We start from the raw sequence: 20856 nt of genomic DNA, 5'->3' as shown, positions 1-20856 counted from the left end.
AGTGAGAGCTGCTTTACCATTGTCAAAGGCATGTGTCTGCATGCCTGTACTGGGTTTCCTCTTCTGTCTGAGACATGTGAAGAGTGGGCATTTCTCCCCATCAGGGCATGGACCAGGGTTTTGATTCAAGCGGTAATTTATATCTTTGTTGCCTTTCACTGGAGGCCTTAAAACTGAACAAATGTGGAAAATTATTCCACTTTCCTAGATGGTAAAATAGTTTGCTGCAGTGTGCTGGTCTGGGGTAAGTGGGGAGGAAAAACTGGGTCCTTTGCTGTTAGTCATCTGGCTGTTAGAGAATCTGTTCTTATTTGAGCAGTCAGGACTGTTTTATCTAATTAGATGTACACTTGAAGACAGAAATGTTCTTCCAGAACACTGGATGTTATCTACTGAAAAGGTTATAAAATTAAACCTCTTGTTTATTTAAAAACTGGATGCCTCCCAACTCCCTTCCCTGTCAGTCTTCTTCCTCCCTGATACCCTACTGTCATTACATTACTGCCTCTGTTTAATTTTTCGTGGTTTGTATATAACACCAGCACTTGGGACTGCATGATAAGAGTAACTGCTTTAAGGCAGTTTAATCAGGTAGAACATCAGTCACCCAAGTAGCAGCTTTCTTAGTAACCAAATGTGTTTGTAATTTGATGTTCACAGTGCTGTTAAAGATGGCTAGAAATAATTTATGTGCAAGTTTGCATGTAATTTAAAGCCTTGTGCTGCATGGAGAAATGTAGGGTAGAGGGTGGGATCTGACAGCAAGGTTTTTTCCATGTTCCCTCTCTGAGGTGGACCAAACTCACTCTTACTAAGGAGCTGCTGACCTGGTGAAGTGTCAACAAGCTTCCCAAGTGAGCATTTATTTTGCTTCTTGTTTCCCTTCTTTCTACCTACAGACTCTGCTGCAATGAGAACACAAGGACTGAATAATTTAGGCTTGATGTATGATACCACACAATAAAATGGTTTAGTACACTATAGGGTTTGCATAAACTAATTTAGATATAGTGTTTAAGGTAGATAAAGCTTCCAAAAGGCCTGGGCTGAGAGGTAAGAATGGTTGGAAAACACCAAAACCACAACTTTCCTAAGTTTCTTGATGTGCTTTTACTCTGTCCCATGGAGTATCTAAATCTGAGTTGTAAATGGTATGGTATCAGGCATCTGTTTCTGCTTAGAGGGAGTTTTTCTCAGAGGAGGTATCAAAGAATCAGAAAATCTCAGGTTTGAAGGGACACAGAGGGATCATCAAGTCCAATTCCCTAGTCTTTATAGGACTACCTAAAACTAAACCATATCACTAAGAACATCATCCAGATGTTCCTTGAACTCTTGACAGGCTTGGTGCCATGACCGCTTTCTAGGGAAGCCTGTTCCAGTTACCAAAAACCCTTTCAGTGAAGAACCTTTTCCATTGTCCAGTCTGAACTTCCCTTGATGCAACTTCATACCATTTCCATGTATCTTCTAGAGGAAACAAATATTTTGGCACCATTTGTTATCTGGCAGCATTTTGTATGAAAAGATGTTCTCTAACACATATGAAGCCTTGATTGGTTCAATTTAAAATGATGTTTTTCCACCATTGTGGTGAAATGTATTGTAACAGTAGGAGATGATTAAATGCCAGAAGAAGGCATAGCTAAACTATCTGAGTTATTTCTAAGTTATTTTAAAGTTGACCTTTATTTCTACTTCAAATTATTTGTTTAAGCCTGGGATAGCCTCTATTAATAAAGCTGTACTGATACTTCTTGACACTGGAGATATGGGAATGTGGTAAGTACAGAGATACTCATAAAATGTTGTGGTCAAAGTTTAGTTCTGTTTACAGAGGGTTTTAAACAAGTAGAGTGTGCAAATTCGAAAAGGTTTGCTGAGACTGCATTCTGGACTTTTCATTTCTTGATCCATATAACCACTTGAAGTATTCAGTTATCTGTGTATCACTCAGTATCTGAGTATCTAAGAGTCATTAAGTCTAGCTTGCAGAAGACATGTTAGTTATGCATGTTTCATCTTTTAGTCAGTTTAAAAATAAAAAGTGTCTACCTTGTGATATAGGTTACAAATCTTTACCAATACAATTAGCACTCCTATCCAATACAAAGGAGATTGTGCAGCCTTGTCAATAGATGATCCAGGCTGAGTGATTTATGAAGTTTATATAAAATGGTGAGTTTAAAAAGTTATTTTCTAGCATATGCCCCTTGCAAATTATTGCCATGAGCAGAACAGAAAGGAATCTCCATAAAGAAGAGCTAAAATAAAGAGCAGGAATAACATGCTCTAAGTTACAAGAAAAGGAAAAACATACTTTTGAGAGCTGTGGTAAGCAAAGAGGAGAACAGGAAGCTGTGATGTTTTCTCTTTGATGTGGGGTATCCATCTGCAGGTTTTCCGATGAGGTACGAGCTAGCTAAGTACAGTGGTAAGGCAATGTCATGCTCCTCTGAGCCCTGTTTAAGAAGGAAGCATCATGGGCATCTGGTAGAACTGGAGCCCTGATTTTTTGTCCTGCTGTCTGAACTACTGGCCAGAACTTAGAATATTCTATGACATACTGTATAGAAAATAGTGCCAAAAAGCCAGAAATGTTTATTTAAGATAACGACACAGAAGTAATAGAAATCATAGAAAGGTTAGGGTTGCATGGGCAGGGACACCTCCCACTAGATCATGTTGCTTAGAGCCCCATCCAACCTGGCCTTGAGTACTGCCGGGCAGGGGGCTTCCACAGCCTCCCTGGGCAACCTGTTCCAGTGCCTTACCACCCTCATAGTAAAGGATTTCCTCCTAGTATCTAATCTAAATCTCCCCTCTTCAAGTTTTAAACCATTGCCCCTTGTCCTCTCGCTACATTCCCATGCAAGAAGTCCTGCCCCAGCTTTCTTGTAGGCCTCCTTCAGTTATTATAAAGCTGCTATAAGGTCACATCAGAGACTCTTCCAAACTGAACAGCCCCAACTTCCTCAGCCTGTCTTCACAGGGGAGGTGCTCCAGTCCTCTGATCATTTTTTTGTCACCCTCCTCTGGACTTGCTCAAGGAGCTCTATGTCCCTTTTATGTTGGGGGCTCCAGAACTGGACACATTATTCCAGGTGGGGTCTTGCAAGAGCAGAGTAGAGGGGAAGAATTACCTCCATCAACCAGCATGTGATCCCTGAGCTGCAGGCTCAGCAGCAGTTTTGTTTATTTAACTGCATTACTTTGTCATTTTGATGTCAGGATGTAAGTCTTCACAGTTGCTTTTTATATTAATACAAACAAATAAATACACATTGAATTTTTATATCATCAAATATAAAGAACAACATTGTATTTCCTATATTAAAATTTTAAGAAGGTATATGTAATAAAGCCCTCTGCTCAATGCAACTTGCACTACTAAGGGCAACTATCTGTATATAATGCAACTTTCTTTTATCCTGCAATGCATGCTGAGATATTTTTCCTTAAGGGCAGCACCTTCCCTTGAGCAAATCAGTGTTGCAGTGATTAAGGAAGCCATGATTTTAAATACTTCACTTTGTGACAGCATGGACTTTATTCTTGCTCTTCAGAAAACTTTTCTAAGTCTGGTAATTTGAGTTTTCAAAAACTTTAGCTATTCCAAATGTATTTTGATTTATTTTGATTATGCATTCTTTTGCTTCCTATCTAAAACTCCTTTTATGAGGTAACTTAAGTGCTCTTAATCAGAGGTGAGGATAGGTGTCTGACATGATTTATAAAATATTTTGGAATAACAGACACTGTGGAAGTACAAGAGTGAAATGTTACTAAAGGTGTTTTTTAAAATTAGGCTGGGCGATGCAGGTTGCTGCCTTTGTTTTCATTCGAAGAAAGTGGGAAAATGACAAGAGTCACTTTGAAAAAATGCTGGATTATTTCTGTGACATTAAGGAACCACTACAACTCCTCATCTTTCCGGAAGGAACTGATCTTACAGGTAGGCTGCATTTGTCATCTTCTCATAGAATATTCAATGTGGAAAACCTTTGTTACTTATGGAAGTATTTAAAAAAAGTTGAAGGCAGGAGTAAGACTGGGTTCTCAGTAACAGTAGAAACTATAGTTAATGACCATCTGTTCTGATTCATTTGAGAGGCATTTGGTTCCCTTGAGAGGCTTTGCCAGTCCTCCTGGAATAACTGTTGCATTTCAAAGCAGCTAATTATTGAAATGGATTTCTATTTGTCAGTGCTGTATGTACATTGCATTAGGAAAAGTAGGTTACAAGACCTGGATTAAATCGCTTGCATGTTCCTATTTTCCATGTTACCGGGGCAAACACTGCGAAATTGTTTCAGACGTACGGAAGAGTGATTGAAGAGGAGAACTAATGATTCTATCAGATTTCTTGCCTGCTATTTTATCAGGAGAAAATGCAGATACTTGTTCCATAGGCCATGCAAGCAGTCTGTATCTGCCTCTCTAAGAACATTATCTCCCTAAAACAAGTGTTGGCATTATCATAAGAGTAAATTTAATTAATTACATCTTGTAGCATTAATTCTTAATAAAATATCCAGCTGAACATAGGTATCTCATGACATCAGTAGCAAGCTGCTAACCAGTGACAACTGAAGACAACTGAATTGCTAGTAAAACATTATGTGAATGCTTTGTAGTTCTTCATACCTGCAGCATGATTTGATAAGCATAATCTTTAAATAGAAAATAAATTATAATTAAACTTTTATATTTTATTTAAAAGATTGCTATATTTTCCATTGCAGATATTCTCAAATCATTCTTTATTTCAATGTCAGTAAGTACCAGACACAGTATTAAAGTAACTAATAGATATTGCTATTTTTAATTCTGTATCCCTGATATCCTTAAAAATTGATCTGTATAGTATTCAGATGCTATCCTGCTGTAAAGAATTGTCATCACTTGATCAGTCTTACTAAAAGAGGATAAACTCATTGTGCATTTTTGGGACTACTTCACATGGTATTCTTATTGAATTAGTTATTTTGTATTTAAAATTACAAAGAAGGATGGAAATTACCTCACTTTAATTTTTTTTTTCTTGGAATTCAGGAACAATTGTCTTCTCCTAAATCTTAATCTCATACACGGAGTCAGGAGACCCTTCCTTGGATTGCTCCTACTCTCTTTCTGAACAGGTGTTTCCATCTCAAGAATATTGAAATAATTGGCTTGTTTGTAATTTATTCCATAAATTATGTATAATTTCTAATCCCTCAGAGACAACAGGTTTTAAAGAACTGAGGAAGTTTCCTACTGCAGTTTTAAAAAAGAAGAGTTAGCTGAGGACCAAAACAGCTATAGTTAACACATGTGCTGCAGTATCCCAAAGGCATATGATGATGATGATCACACCTGAATGCAGAGCTACTTAAGGAAACACAGGGTTTTTTCTCAGCTGTTGTAACTTCTATAAATGACTTAGACTAAATTTAAGTATATGCAGTTGATACCATTGAGAAACTGAGAAATTTATGCAGCAAAGGTTCCTCACTTAATACTAAAAAATTCTCTTAATTGCAGTTCTGAACATAGAATTTTGACTTTTTTTTTTTTTTTTTTTTTAGAAAAAGGTATTTATGTTGTGGTTTTCCTTCCTCATACATGTGTGTAAGCTGTCCTCTTTAATCTTGCAGTGTCAAATGGATGTCTGCACTTTTTCTGAAGTCAGTTTAAGCCACAGTGGTGACTGTTTCCCTCTGGTTTGTTGAGCCAGCCGAGAAGGGAGGGCAGCACAGTGGGAAGGACAGACTGATGGGCAGGGATAGGTGATAGAGCACTGCTTCAACGGGCAGGCCTGCTGGCTTCTGACATGTTATACTGTCTGGTGTTTAGCACTCTAGCTTTCTAACAGTAATGAATGCCGCCTTGGTATTATTTTTGTGCAGAGTAGGATGTCCAGAGAGACGCAAAATCAGAGCCTTTTTCTGTGAAAGTAAACAGCTATCCCTATCTAACTGCCTTTAGAGGAAACGTTAGCTCAGATATTTTAAAATATAGCAGACAGCAAAATCCCTCGACGAGCTAATCCTGACCAAGCAATAAGTTTATGCCATATCAGAATGATAGAACATAATAATGTAATTTGTGTAATGTTTGTAAAATGATTTGCAGAAAACTTTTAATGATATATTGCAACCTCGTGTTCCATCTTTTAGAATAAGGAATAAACTGGAATTTTGTTCTGAATCATCACTCAATATCATAGGGAACATTTTGCAAAAATAAAGGCAATGGCTTTTGTTTTCTGACCCAATTCCAAAAACTGCTAAGTACTTCTGACAACAAAACTCTTCTGGTGCTTATAATGAGAAACAAGATTCTGCTTGTACTTCATTGAAAAGCAGAATTGCTCTGCAGCTCTGCACTGCTGTCACTTTTTTATCCTCTCAATGGCTGCATGACGTTGTTAGATTTACTCCTTTGTAGGAGATTGTATAACATTTTCAGATATTTGACACTGAAACACTTCAAAGAAATCTAAATATGACTATTTTTATGTATTGGCCACTGCCTGACTTCAAGTTGGTGAAGTACTTTGCAGTGGAAGATGCTATGATATATTCTTAAAATAGTAATGTTGTGAACCCTGGACAGTGTATTTGCAGACTGGATATATTGGGTCTGAGGTAATAATTATATACTTATTTCTGATAGGTTGGTCATCATTTCACTCTGGAGTACTTCAAGGTTAAAGCTAAGTGCATCAAGGTATTTTATTGTAATTGCTTAAAAAGAAGCCCTCAGCAGATAACCATATAGCCAGACTTTCTGTAGCCCTGAAGTAAACAGAGCAACCATAAGTCTAATGCTTCTGGAAAGCTGGAATATAATACACCATTTTGCTTGTTCTTTTGTTTTTCTTGGTGTTCCTTACAAGGCTCTTTGTAGTAATATTTCAGAAAGCAATAACAAGCAAAAAAGTTGCTGTGTTGCTTTGAGCCTGTTAAAGCCTCATTTCCTCTGGATTTATGTTTGCATCGCTATACATGGTCTTGCCTTCACTCCAGCTTCTCCTTTTTCCTTGTGTTTCTGTCCCTGTGACAGTACCTCAACAAATCTCTTGCTACTCTCTTGGCAAGAGGCACCATGTGCTCATCCTCACCAGTATGTGTTAACTCACAGACTGCTGCATGCTGTGCTGAAAGCCCTGACATACTAAATACCTGTGGTGCCTGCCCTAGCTTTTTGGGTTAAAAATCTCTAGTTTTGAATAAAAATATCTACTTTTTGAGGCTGCCCTTTGCTCAGCTATTGTTTGGGATTTTTTTCCTCAAACTACTCTGGAGCTTAATTAGCTTTGAATCACACATGATATTTCATCTAGAAGTTAATAATGAATTGCATTTGGAATTTTCTCTTTTCTAGTAAATGTGATGAATTTTGATAATGCAAAAATGTATTGTTCAAAAGCTCTGTTAGAAGTCAATTTAGCATGTGATACTTTGAAAGTAGCACAAATAAGAAAAAATGCTTAACTTTTTCTTAAAAATATTAAATATCAGACAATATAGGTGTTATGCTTTCTATGCAAACCACTAATATGTAAGTGAGGATTTAAAAAAAAAATAATTTTAAAACAGATTTTTGGAGTACTCATGTATTGTTTCACTGTCTGCTACCAACTGTCTGTTGTAGCATGATGCTGTTTCCCCTCGTCAAGGCACCACTGAAAAGAGACTGGCCCATACTTGGCACCCAGCCTTCAGATATTTAAATACATTAGTAAGGTCCCCTCTCAGTCTTCTTTTCTGAAGGCTAAACAGCCCCAGGTCTCTTAGCTTTTCCTTATATGACCGATGTTCCTGTCTCTTAATCATATTTTAGTCCTCCATTAGACTTTCCAGCATATCCCTGTCCCTCTTGAACTGGGGAGCCCAAAACTGGACATGATACTCCAGATGTGGTCTGGAGGCAGAGGAGAAGGGGAGGAGAATCTCCCTTGACCTGCTGGCCACACTCTTCTTAAAGCATCCCAGGATACTACTGGCTCTCTTGGCCACAAGGGCACATCAGTGTTCTATGGATAACTTATTGTCCACCAGGACCCCAAGGTCCTTCTCCATAGGGCTGCTTTGTAGCAGGTCAACCTGTAATCTGTACTGGTGCATGGTGTTTTTTCTCCTTAGGTGCTGGACTCTAAACTTCTTCTTGCTGAACCTCATTAGTTTGCTCTTTGCTGAGTTCTCCAGCTCTCGTGTTCTCTCTGAATGGCTGCACAGCCTTCAGGTGTATCAGCCAATCCTTCCAGCTTCATATCATCAGCAAACTTGCTGAGGAAACATGCTATCCCTCATCCAGGTAATTGATGAAGATGTTGAATAAGACTGGGCCCAGTATTAACTGCTGGGGAACACCACTAGTCTCCAACTGGACTCTGTATTGTTCATCACAACCCTGTGGGCTCTATTGTTTAGCCAATTCTCGATCCATCTCACTGTCTGCTCTTCTAACTCACACTTCCTGAGTTATCCACAAGGGTGTTATGGGAGACTGGAAAAACATTAGCTTTCCTCCAGTCCTCAGACACCTCTCCGGGTTTCCAGGAGTTTTCAAAGACAGTGGAGAGCTGTCTAGTGATGACTTCTACCAGCTCCCTCAGCACACATGGGTGTATCCCATCGGGGGTCCATGGATTTGTAGATGTCCAGTTTCCTTAACTGATCTTTAAAACCAATCTAGTTCAATCAGTGTAAAGTATTCCTCACTCCTGACTGCTTCTATGGTCTGGAAGGTTTGGGAATCCTGAGGATCCTTGAGGCAAAGCTTCAAGATGAAGGCTCCAGGAGAAGCAGGGGCTCCCCTGCCCTCTTGTCACCAGGCAGAAGCAGAAGATCTGAGAGAAGAGAGGGAACTGGAAGCTGGTCCCTGCTCAGGGCAGCAGGTGAATCCCGTCCTGGCCTCCCCCACCTTCACAGTTGCCCTTACAGAATAGGCATGTAGCCCTGAAACTGGAAAACCAGGTAACTAAGGTTACTGACAAAAGTCTGTCCCGGGAGTTGCAGGTAGCCCCATGCGTTAGGACTGCCTTTGTTAAAAATAAAAGGAAGGTAATTGTTGTGGGAAATTCTCTTTTGAAGGGAACAGAGGGCCCCATATGCTGATCAGCCCGAACCCCTGGGAAGGTCTGCTGCCTCCCTGAGGCTCCGGGTTAGCGATGTTACCAAGAAACTCCCAGGCCTGCTGTGGCCCTTTGATTACTTCCCACTAGTGCACATGAAGGTGGGCACTGATGAGGTTGCCAGGACAAGTCCTAGGACAATGAAAGAGAACTGGGCCAAATGCTTGCACAGGTAGTCTTTTCCACAGTTCCTTCAGTGGCAGGAAGTGGATTAGGAAAACACAGCTGGTAACAAATGGCTTAGAGACTGGTGCCATTGGATGAGCTTTGGGTTTTTTGATCATGGAGATGTTTACATGGCACCGGGTCTGCTAACAAAAAATAGTGTAGAACTTTGAACATGGAGAAGAAGGATTCTTGGCTGCAAGTTAGCGGGGCTCGTTGAGAGGGCTTTAAACTAGGTTTGAAGTGGGTAGGGGATAAAACCAGGTCCATTGGAAATGAGCCTCGGGACAACAAGAGGACAAGAGTTACCAGGGCTCATCCAGAGAGCTTTAAACCAGATTCAAAGGGGGATGGAGATACAACTGGGCTTGCTAGAGAGGTGCCTAGGTGTTGTGGCTCAGCACTTGTGGGACAGCATGCTAGTATTTTTCTGTCTCTGAAATGTTTGTGGCACTAATGCACACAGCATGGGGAATAAACAGGAAGAACTAGAGATTTGCAATCAGTGAGACATGGTGGTATAGCTCACATGACTGGAATGTTGTCATGGATGGTTACATCCCTTTTAGGAAAGATAGGCCAGCAAGGCAAGGTAGTGGAATTGCTCTTCATGTGAGAGAGCAACTGGAATGTTTTGCAGCACTGACAGTGTAGCCTGCTGTATTAAGGGATTTTTAAGCAGGTGTTTTTTTGTGAATTCCCTTGGGTATAAAAATGGGTTTCTGATTTTCTGGATCAATTTTCTGACCTCTGGGTTTCATACAAGAGGGAACTTTGCATTTTCTGCTTTTCGTTGACTCCAGCACTGTGCAGGAACCTACTCTGAATTTCCCCCTGAAGGTTTTGACAGGTGTTTCACACAGGGATCCCAACAGCAGTAGGCACCAAAGTGCTTGGATTGGGTAAGATAGCAGTCAGTGCCTTTGTTCATAAGTAATAGCAAGTAAGAAACTGAGAATAACAGGAGACGAGGAAGGGCATTATTCTTTCTTTTTTTTTGTAAGTGAAAGATTTCTGCATCTGAAAGATGCTATCTTGCTCTTGCTTTCAAGATAGCATCAAAATAATTTGACCTTCCGGACTTCTGATAATGAATGTTAATGCATGAAGACTTGTGGCTTGGTCATTGTTAGGAAGGAAAGAGGGAGATTTTTCCAGATACCGATGATCATTGTAATAGCTGTGAACGATTTTCTAGTTTTAAAATCCCATTACACTGAGGTCATGCAACAGGGGGAGGAAACAATCTCTGTTACATAAAACTTACTGTCCAGAGGCAAGACAGGTATGCAAACACCAGGAAATAGCTGAATAGTGTTGGCCGATGTGCTAGTGTTCAGCTCTTCACGTGTTTTTAGAAAGGCATTGTAGTAAGGGGAAATTTAGAAGATGCTTTACATATGTTTACAGTAAGTTCTTTCCCAGTACAGGGAGGTGCACTTGGAGGAGGTTTGAAGATGATTATTTCAGGGCAATGGGAAGTGGAGGTCTTAAACCCCTTTTGCAGCATCAATAAGGTGTTGTTCAGGAAACAAAACTGCCCACCATTTATGTTTTGATTTTCTTGCAATGTAAGTAGGAGTGTTTTGCAAATACCAGGGAAATGGTTTTCATGCTCTCTCTGAAACAAAGTAAGCAGACATACAGGGCAGATTTTTGAGTGCTCAGTAACTGTACAGTTTGAGATGCTTAAGACTTAGATGTATTATTTTTGTTGACTTCTTAGCTTTGTGTCAACACTTAGGGTACTTGTCTCTCAGAGCTTTAATTGACTGGATTTATGAATTGCCAATGTTCCAAATTCTGATATGCAGAAAATTAAGATGATGCTTACTCTGTCCTGTAAAAGAAGTAGTGCAGTAGCTTAAAACTTTGTTATACATTAATTTAAAGCATTTTACTTGAATTGTCACAGTCTCTGGGCGGGAGTTCTTGTGTAATTTTACAGGAACACTGTTGGTGATTAGTGTAATTTGTTAGAAAATAGTTCATGCTGTTGAGGTAATAGAGCATTTATTAATTACCAGATTACTCTTGCCTTTTTGGCAATTCCAAATCTTGCTTATGACTCACTTTGCAAGTTTTGCCATCACAGAGGTAGTGGTCCTGTCATGGTTTGGGTCTAACACAACAAAGAAATAGTCCCATGGCCGTTCACTCAGCTCCCCTCCCCCCCCCCCCCACACACACACTCTGGGATGAGGAGGATAAAGCTCTTGGGTTGAGACAAAGGACAAAGAGGGTTCTTCACCGATTAAGGTCCTGAGCAAAACAGACTCAGCTTGGGGAAAAAATAATAATTTAATTTCCCACTGATCAAATACACACAGGACACAGACAACAAAAAGAGCACTGCTTACATACTTTATTCCCACCCCTCCCTTCTTCACCGGCCCAAATTGCTGTGTTCCATGTTTTTCTCCCTCCTTCCCCCTAGTCCAGGGGGATGGGGATGGGTTTTAGAGTCAGTTCACAGGCTGGTGGTTCTTGCTGTGCCATCCTCCTCAGGAAGAAGGATTCCTGACAGTCCTCCCCTGCTTCCCCACAGGGCCCCTCCCATAGGAGAGGGTCCTCCATGAACCTCTCCTTCATGAGTCCTTCCCATGACGTCTGGAGCAAGCTGCTCTAGCACGGGCTTCTCACAGAGACACGAGCCAGGGTCTTCCAAAGCTGCATAATCAGAGTCCACTGGCAGCAAATCAGAGTCCACTGGCCACAAAATCCAAGTCCACTGGCCAAGTTCACCCCTCCTGACACCTTCAGGTGTCACGTTCCTCCATGAGTGCAGGGGGACAGCTGCCATCTCACCGTAGGTTGCTGGGAAGCTTCTGCTTGGGCACCTTCTTCCCCTTCTTTCCACTGGCACCCCTCTCCCTCCCCTCTCCCTTTTTCTTTCAGTGCTTCTTTGCCCAGGTCTTATCTCATGTCTTCAGTATGTTAATTCCAGAAGCACATCTGTTGTCCCTCTAATGGCTTCTTGATTGGGTTTGGAGCAGGGGGAGCTTCTCAGCTTCTGTGGCCCTCCCCCGCTACCAAAAAACCCACCAAGCCAAACCAGCACAGGTCCAAAGGCAAGTTTCTTTCACTGATTCAAAATAGTATTTTTTCAACATAGAGTGGAGTAGTAGACAGGCAGACAAAAATAGATACTCTGATCGTGTGATTAAAGACATAATATATATGTCCAAGGAAAAAGAAATTTAAAGTATATAGCCAAGTGTAATTTTAGTATTTCACACATTCTGTAATTTTAGCAACACATTTGGAAGGTGTCATATTTTCAAGTATTTGTATGTTTTAGCAACTTGGCAATAATTAAATATCTGGATTCTCTCTGCTGAATCACTTGCTTGGCTACTGTGCAACACTTTTCCTTTTCAAATCATGTTATCTGGGAATCTGTACACTAAAGTCTATGAAAAGCAGTACTCTTATGCATGGATACAACCGGTCACGGGGAAAAAGACTCAGTATACTGATAAGCTCTATAGAATTTATTGATAGGTAGATAGTTCTTTAGGAGGGACACTCACATTTTTTGTTAAACAAAGAGCTCATGTAATTTAGGAAAGAAAAAAATATGCAGGAAAGTCATATTACTGCAAAAAAGGACATCTCGTGCTACTCTTGATTTGTCCAATTATAGTATTGTTCCTTTGCAGGAAAAAGTACTATCATTGTAAGGAAAAGGACATACCTATGAGTATCAATTCTGTTAAATTATTAAGCAGCAATATGTTTTTCATTACTTTATCTCTCATCTCTGTTTAAGGTTAACTGTGGACACTTGAAAAAGATAACTATCTGCTTGAAAAAGGTGATAAATTCTTAGGCAATTACTTTGTTCCATAGATCTGTTGCTGGGATTTTGTCTTTTTGAACATATGTAAAATGATATAAATGTGAGTTATTAAATAAGTTAGCTGATCAAATTTATTTTTTCCATGTTAGCAAGGGAAAATTGCATGTGTCCATTGCCTTTTGGCCCCGGGGAAGGCACAGCAGAACCAACAAGGAAGGAGAAAGTGTAGCCAGCAGTTGGTGTAGCCAGCTAAGTGCATTTGGCTGCTGACTGAGGCTACTTGGAAAATCCTCCTGCACATTGCTGGAAAACAAACTGCTTTCTTTCTGGCTGTCTTCCGGAGTTGTCACTTTAGTGTCCCCATCTTCCTTGATTAGTGAGCCCTGTTAGAAACTGGCTCTGAAAAGCCTTTGTTCAGTTTTCTTGTGAGAGATTCTTTTTCCCAGAGGTTCAATCCATAATTTTACAAGGTTTAGCCAAGCTACTTTTCAAATGCCTTGTGTGTTCTCTGTGTACAGTTGTAAGCATGTGCTGTGACACTGAGTTGGTAAAGAAATTAAATTAGGGTATGTATGTGCAGTGCAGGTTGATGCATACGGTGTGTCACCTTCAGAATGAAGATGTAAAATACCATTTTAATGTATTAGATGTTTTTTTTCTATTTAGTGTTTTCTTTCCAGAATAAGTTTAATGTGGTTAAACAGTGACCTCAGGGTACATCTGTACGTAATATCAAACCTATGTTATACTATAGGTTGTGCCTTTTGAGTTAAAAAAGTAAATAAAATTGAGCCAATAGCAGTTTTTACTGTTAAATGGGTATTGCAGTGTACAGAGAACTATTAACAGACTTCAGTTTACAGATTTCAGACTGTATTTGATAAATCTGAAATATTTGCTGTTAACTTTCTAAAATGAAGTGAGAGGGTAAAAAGGCTTTTCTTGCAATCTACATTGCTCTTCCTCATACCACATCATAGCCCACGGAAAGCACACTTGCAGTCTGCCTCCGCCTGAAATCTGTTGCACATCCGTACTGTGTGTTGTATGGTTCCTGTTGTATAATAATTATATTTAGTAATAATTAGATAATAATATATAATAACACAATAATTATATTTAATTTTTTATGTACATGTACACTAAGATAAAATGGTGCTTTTTACCCTCTCCTACAGCCAATACCAAAGCCCGCAGTAATGAATTTGCTGAAAAGAACGGACTTCAAAAATACGAGTACGTCCTGCATCCGCGAACTACTGGATTCACTTTTGTTGTTGAGCATCTAAGGGAAGGTAATCCAGCTCTGTATTGATAATATTCTTTTTTTCCTTTAAGATAACAAGTCTCATACAAGCTATAGAAGCCGATGTTCACAAAACTCCTGGTAGTAAACTCAGAAAAACTTTATATATCCTGATCACAAAAAAAAGCCCTTGTTTGCACCCCTTCTTCAAATAATTGTAACATGGAGACATTTGAGAGAGTTGGTAACAAATACCAGTATTGTCAGGAAATAAGCAGTGAGTGAAAGCAACTTTTTTTTTTTTTTTTTAAAGAAGACTGCTTGTTTGTCAGTCTTTCTCAAAAAAATAGTGAAAAAGATCCCAATAAAGTTCAGCCTTACTGTCTGTACCAGTCCTTAACCCCAGCTGGGTGGTTGACACCAAACACACAGATGTGTATAACCCTGTCCTCTCTGAAAAGCTTCTGGTTGTGTGAGAGCTGAGACAAGGAGTTGCTGTATTAAATGGACAAAGGGTATGCACAGCAGCATGTAGCTGCAGCAAGTCTGCTGCCCAATGCTGTCAGCATTTCCAGTTGATGGTGACTTGAAAAATCTGTGTAAAATAGGACTTGTGCTGTTTGTAAGAGCAGTGGGTAGGAGAATTCATGGTATTTGATTTTTACCCAGAAGTGCCCTTCCATCCCTGTCTTAACCTGGGCATAGAGATCAGGTCCCTATTGCCAGGAGAAGAGAGAATAAAGATGTGATTGTTTGTTGCATCAAGGTATATGTGGGTTACTTTGGGAATGGGCATTTTGATAAGATTTGAGGCCATAATGGTGTAATGTTTAAATGATAGCAATGTGGTAGCAATTAAAGTAGATATGATTGAATATGCACAGTATGTATCAATGTATGGTTGAAGAAAACAAAAATGTACGGTAGCTACGAAGTGACTTATATATAGGCTAATTCTTCAGGGAAGAGTGATTTTAGATCTCCAACATGTGCTGGTTATTTTTACTGTTTGGGATTATTAAAAAGAGTAAGGGCCTGCTGGTAGGTTTTTTTTCCTTTCTGGATTCCTTGCCTGGATTTTAAGAGCAGAGCTGGCTTGCATGTTTTGCCTGATACTTTTCCTACTAAGCAGATACACTAAAATAATGGTTAACACTGTTTTCTCCTTTTGGACAATCCTAACTGGCCCATGGATCTATTTGACACTGTTTTTATTGGGCATTCAGTGCTGGACATCTTAGATTTTTAGTCTGTCCTGAATGTTTATTATTCAGTTTGCTGTAGGAGAAAAATTACCACACACTCAATTTTAAAAGCTTCTTTTAATTAAATCTTTTCAGCACTAGGTTAACCTAGTGCGTAATAGTATTTTGTGTGTTGGTAGAAAATTCATAACAAATTAATTAATTTAAAAAAAAGCAAACAAAGACCTTGTTCAAAACCACACTTTCATCACTAGGCATGTCTGTGAAATTCAGCAATGCAGAAAATTGGGTGCAGGCTGCTGTGTTCTATTGAGAATGCTGACAGTTGTCTCTGAAATCTGGAACATGGGAAAGGACAACTTGACTTTTTCCAGAATCATGTTAACCGTTGATTATTACCATATCATACAAACATCTGCATGTGTTGGCTTTGATGTCCTTCTCAGAAAGAGCTCCAGCTTTCTGTTAAGATATTTTCTGGCCTTTGGTACATGTTGAAATTTCTGTTATTCTCTCTTCTTTCATGTCTTACTGGAGCAGTATTCTGCACTACTTGCCCCACCTCGGTGACAAACAGCCCATCGTTTCAGTCCTCCTGGGGAAGGACTTGGTTTTTCCAGACCACTCTTTTCTCTCAGCCCAAATCCTTTCTTTTTTCCATCCTCCACAGCTTTTGAGAAGGGAGCACAACCTTTCACTGGGGGTGAATTCATGTAAGAATCCATGTAAGAATCGTTAACACCTATAGTGTTTGCACATTGATGCATTGTTTGTGTCACCCACACATCAGAAATACTTCAGAATTTAAGTTCTTGAGCCTATCAAGATCCATCTACTAAAACAGTCTTGTTACGCTGTCTTACATATGAGTCATGGCTTGTGACAAGCAGATATACCATATGGCAGATGATTTTCCATTTACCTCCTCACAGTTTACTAATGCTTGCTATGGTAACCATATTAAAAAGTTATTATTTGCCAGCAGTTACCCCACAGTGGTATTAGAGGTTTCCACTGTTTTCCCTTAACTCAGAATACATAGTATCTGTGGTAACGATGTGGTAATGTTTGGCACATATGGAGACTTTGTTAATTGCTTCATCTGGAGGCCTTGAACAATGTTAGATCATCACACTGCATACAGAGAAATGAAGTTTGGCCACAGATGCTACTAGAATTATTTGATTCAGAATTGAAAAGATGTTCCTCTTTTTTTTTTTTTTTTATTTCCTTTCTTCTTCTTCTTTCAATCTAATGTTCATCTCCCCTTCAAGGTATTTTTAAAAAAGGTTTTTCAGGTTGTTTATGCCCTTTGGCTAAGTAGTAGACCTAGCCGTGTATGTAATAAGGTGTGTCTGCAGGTCTAGACTTGGTCAGCATTTCTCTTGGTGTGCATTTTGGAAAGTCATTTGTGTGATTGGAATATTTATTTCATTATTTTTTTTCCTATAGTGTCACTCACAGAAGCACAGTAAGCTTAGCACAAGGGCTTACAATACCATTTATGCTCCCCTGAGCCTGGACAAAACACCAAAATGTCCACTGTGTGGGCTTGTTCACCACATCCTCATGATAGCCTTGATACTGATAAAATAAACAATGCTGTAAGAATTGTTAAGGGGATTGTGGTTTTTGTGTCAGAGTAATGAGCTTTGAGATTGTTTTTAAAGACTTATGGCTGCAGGACAGACAATAGATGACTCTCAAAGTTCAAGTTTATTAATTGCTTCTTGCCCTTGTCAAGCAGTCATCCATGATGTTGCAGGTGATGTTGGTTGGATTGATAGCATATTGAATTACTACTGAAGACGAATATTATTGATATGTATTTATTTCACATAGTGTTACCAGATGCTCTACACAGCATACCCTTTTCTTGGCTCTGTTTATTAGTAAGGCTGAAAATTGTTTCAAGCAGTCTTGAGTAGAGAGAAGCCTAAACATACTTGTCAAAGGACATAATACTGCTTTAGTTTCAGTTCAGAAATTGTTTCCTGATGTGTTTTACTAGAAAAGCAGCAGCATCTGCAGGCTGACAAAAATAATCTTAAATCAGACTCTCATAGTAGAGAAGATTATCAGTCATATTTGTTGGATTTTCCGCTTTTCCACTTTTTGCAGATTCTAGCTGTTTTCGTTTCCAGCCGCATTAAAATTGCTGCAGATGTATTTTGTATATTCCTGATACCACTTTTCTGTATGAGTATTTGCTGGCAGGGGAGAAGGTCTGTGGAGTATTATTTCAGTTACTGGAAATATTTGAATCCTCAAGCTGTTCAGATATAGCCCCATAATCTGTAAGATAGTAATAAAACTTCCAATCTGCTCTACTTTGAAGATTTTATGCTTATTTATCATTAAACCTTAAGTAGTTTTTTTTCATTCCTTTCTGGCTGTTGCAGCTTCAGCTTTTATTCCTGTTGCCCTCCTCCCAATCCCCTGCCATTATTTTTAGGGTATACAAAAATTAGCCCTGCATCATACTTTTCCAAACTGACTCAGATTGCTGAGATTTACAATAATTGGCAAGGCTCTGGTCTAGAGATGTGGAGAGTCCTGGATGTTGCTATGGTACTGATACTGAAAACCAAAAAACGTAAGAGGGCAGAGGAGCTTGGGCAAATTTGTATTAGAGTATAAATACTTTTTAAAATAAATTTTTATCAAAGCATAAACTTCAGCATAATTTCAACTCTTCACCTCATTCATCACTTTATATGTAACCTGAAATACTGCTGTCCTTGGAACTTACTTTGTCAACCTTTACCTGAACTGTAGCATTCTGGAGGGCAGGAAATAAAGAATTTGCTCTCAGTGTTCTCACCAAACATTGGTAGATATAGGAAGGGTTTCCCTTTACTGCTTATGTGCCATGTCAGTTATTTGAAGTGTAGTACATTGTAAAACAAATATTATCATGAAGTATATTACAGTTACAGATACAAGGTTTGAATCTTTCTTTGGAAGGGCAACCAGTCAAGAATCAGAGAACTGTGTTTAACATGCATACACTGTGGTAGACTCTCTGCTCAGTCCAGTTTCATAGTGTTAAAAGCTAATGCCTGTATCTTAAAAGAAGTATCTCTGAAATGCATGTCATCTATATTTAGACACATGCAAAATTGTGATTTTGTTTGCATTGGTAGTCATTGTTGACCTCGCAGTATAACAATAGAAGAGGCGATTATAAAACAGTTCCAGAAATGGGCACCTGAGCAACCTTCTGGCTGGCTTGTTCCAATCACTGGTCCTTCACCACTACTCTAAGAGGAGCCAGCCTGTCTTTATGGTTTCTGGCATTTCACAGACAATAAGGATGTCTATTAGGAGAAAAGCATAACACGCATAATAAATAAAAAGAAGAGAGACATTTTAAAAAATGGTTCAGACACTTCGGAATTTGTGTTGCCTGGATGTTGCTATGGGTACTAAATGTTGAAAAGCAAAACATGCAGAGGGCGGACCTTAGGAACATAAAGTCTCATTTAAAATCCTGTAATAGTTAGTGTTCTTTAAATCTGCTTAGATGCTTTTAAACTTTGTCTCTCAAAAGGATTCTTTGCCTAAGTGCTCTCCAGGTTCATCCAGTCAGCAGCACTGCTGTGATTTAACCAGTCCTACTTCTGCCTTTACTTGTCCAAAGAAGCATTCCTTCCAAAAGACCAAAAAGCTCCCTGGCTTCCTCTATCAGCTCTTAACTTTGCTGCTTTTATAGCATGGATCAAAGAGTTAAATGAAACATGTGCTTTGCAGTTACATTGCTCCTTCTTTCCTTCCTATTCTTCACACACTGTCTGCTAGAATTGTGTCAGGTATTTTGTTTTTGTATGTCTGAAACAACCATCTTACTGGTATATTGACATTGTTGAAGAAGCAGCTGTCTCAATTAGTGTACTTTGTGTGTCCACAGCATTGTAAATATTTAATAAACCTGTTAATAATACATTCCAAACCATACTGTGAGATGCTGTTGAGATTCATCAGGATTTATGCTACCTGTGGTCCTAATTAATTCAGTTGTCACTACAGAGTGAGATGCACACATAAGCATGCACTCAGTTTTAAAATATATACATATTTTTTTATTTATGACAGCAGTGTTGTACGTTAGAAGATAACATTTTCAAAGGATTATTCTCCTCCTTGAAAGGATAAATTATCTTTACTTTCAGTCCTTTGCCTTTCTGTATTCTGACACGCTGTAATCAAACAGCAGCATATTCTTTTTCACATCTTCATGTTTGGATAGCAGCAGACAGCATGGAATTCATTAAAATCAAACAGCCAGATGCTAATAGAATATAATGAGCCTGTGACTGACGTGTTGGGTTTTTTCCTGTATAGTATATTGTGCATATGCTAAGCTGAGTATATATAGAGGAGTTTTGGTGGCTGATTTCTGTCTGTTTTGGCAAGCTGTCTAGGCTGAGCATTGTATTCTAAAACCCTGCTAATACCATTGGAGAAAACGAATCTTACTTAACCTTTGTGAATTTATGCAAGAAGGATCTATCCCCCAAGATTTTATCTAGCACTCCCTCTGAGCTGCCTGACACAGCACCGTGCCCAGCCTAGGGCTGCTTTACACTTGAACTGAAGAGATTGTGGTAATGAAGCCAACATGGGTTTCAGCTAGACCAGAATATAAACAAAGTGAGCTCACTCAGTCTACAAAATATTCTGGGGCATCTCCATGCAGTGTAGCAGTGTTGTTGCTCAGAATTATTTCACTGGTGTCTTGCTGGTGGTCTGTGACCTCCTCCTAGCTGCTCAAGAAGTGGGGAATTCAGTGGAGTCGGTACATGTCACTTGGAAAACATCCCAGAATTCACCGTCGGGATGCTTGGTTTTGACCTGCAACACGGACACTGCATTTTTCAAAGTAAAGCAGAAGGAAAGTGTTGGATGTTCAGATTGCATAACTGAGTACTGAGGAATTTCGAGAAGTGAGTTTGAATGCAGCCCTCTTGTGGGGTATGCTTTTGACCAAGAAAACAAATGTGTTTTGCCAATTTGCTAATTCCTTCACTTAGAATTACAAACAATATATTTCATGTTTATTCATTTCAAATAAAAAAAAAAGGAAGTAATATCAGAATGGAGAGCTTTTAACAGCAGGGCTTTGAGGTTCTGTTATGCAAGAAGCTGTGAAGGAATAAAGCAAGTTCCATAATCTGCCAAGATTTTCTGAAAGAGAGGTAAACAAGAGCAAATGAAAAGAATTTCTGCCTATGAGAAATGTGTAATTTGCAAATATCTGATAATAATTCCAGAGATGTTGGTTTCATGTTCTGAAACTCTATAGTAACTCTTC

At 39.1% G+C, this 20856-nt stretch overlaps 1 protein-coding gene across 1 annotated transcript in view; it reads left to right on the top strand.

The window, feature by feature from the left end:
- LCLAT1 (lysocardiolipin acyltransferase 1) overlaps positions 1-20856 on the top strand; it is a 66176-nt gene that overhangs the window by 11314 nt on the left and 34006 nt on the right. The window contains exons 3-4 of the mRNA XM_009995272.1: positions 3809-3955; positions 14270-14386. Coding sequence (XP_009993574.1) covers positions 3809-3955; positions 14270-14386 — 264 coding nt within the window. The remainder of the gene's footprint in view (positions 1-3808; positions 3956-14269; positions 14387-20856) is intronic.

The sequence above is a fragment of the Chaetura pelagica genome, unplaced genomic scaffold (assembly GCF_000747805.2).
Source record: "Chaetura pelagica isolate M959 unplaced genomic scaffold, ChaPel_1.0 scaffold194, whole genome shotgun sequence".
NCBI classification, from domain to species: domain Eukaryota; kingdom Metazoa; phylum Chordata; class Aves; order Apodiformes; family Apodidae; genus Chaetura; species Chaetura pelagica.
Note: the sequence above shows the minus strand (reverse complement) of the source record. Positions and strands in the feature narration are given on the sequence as shown.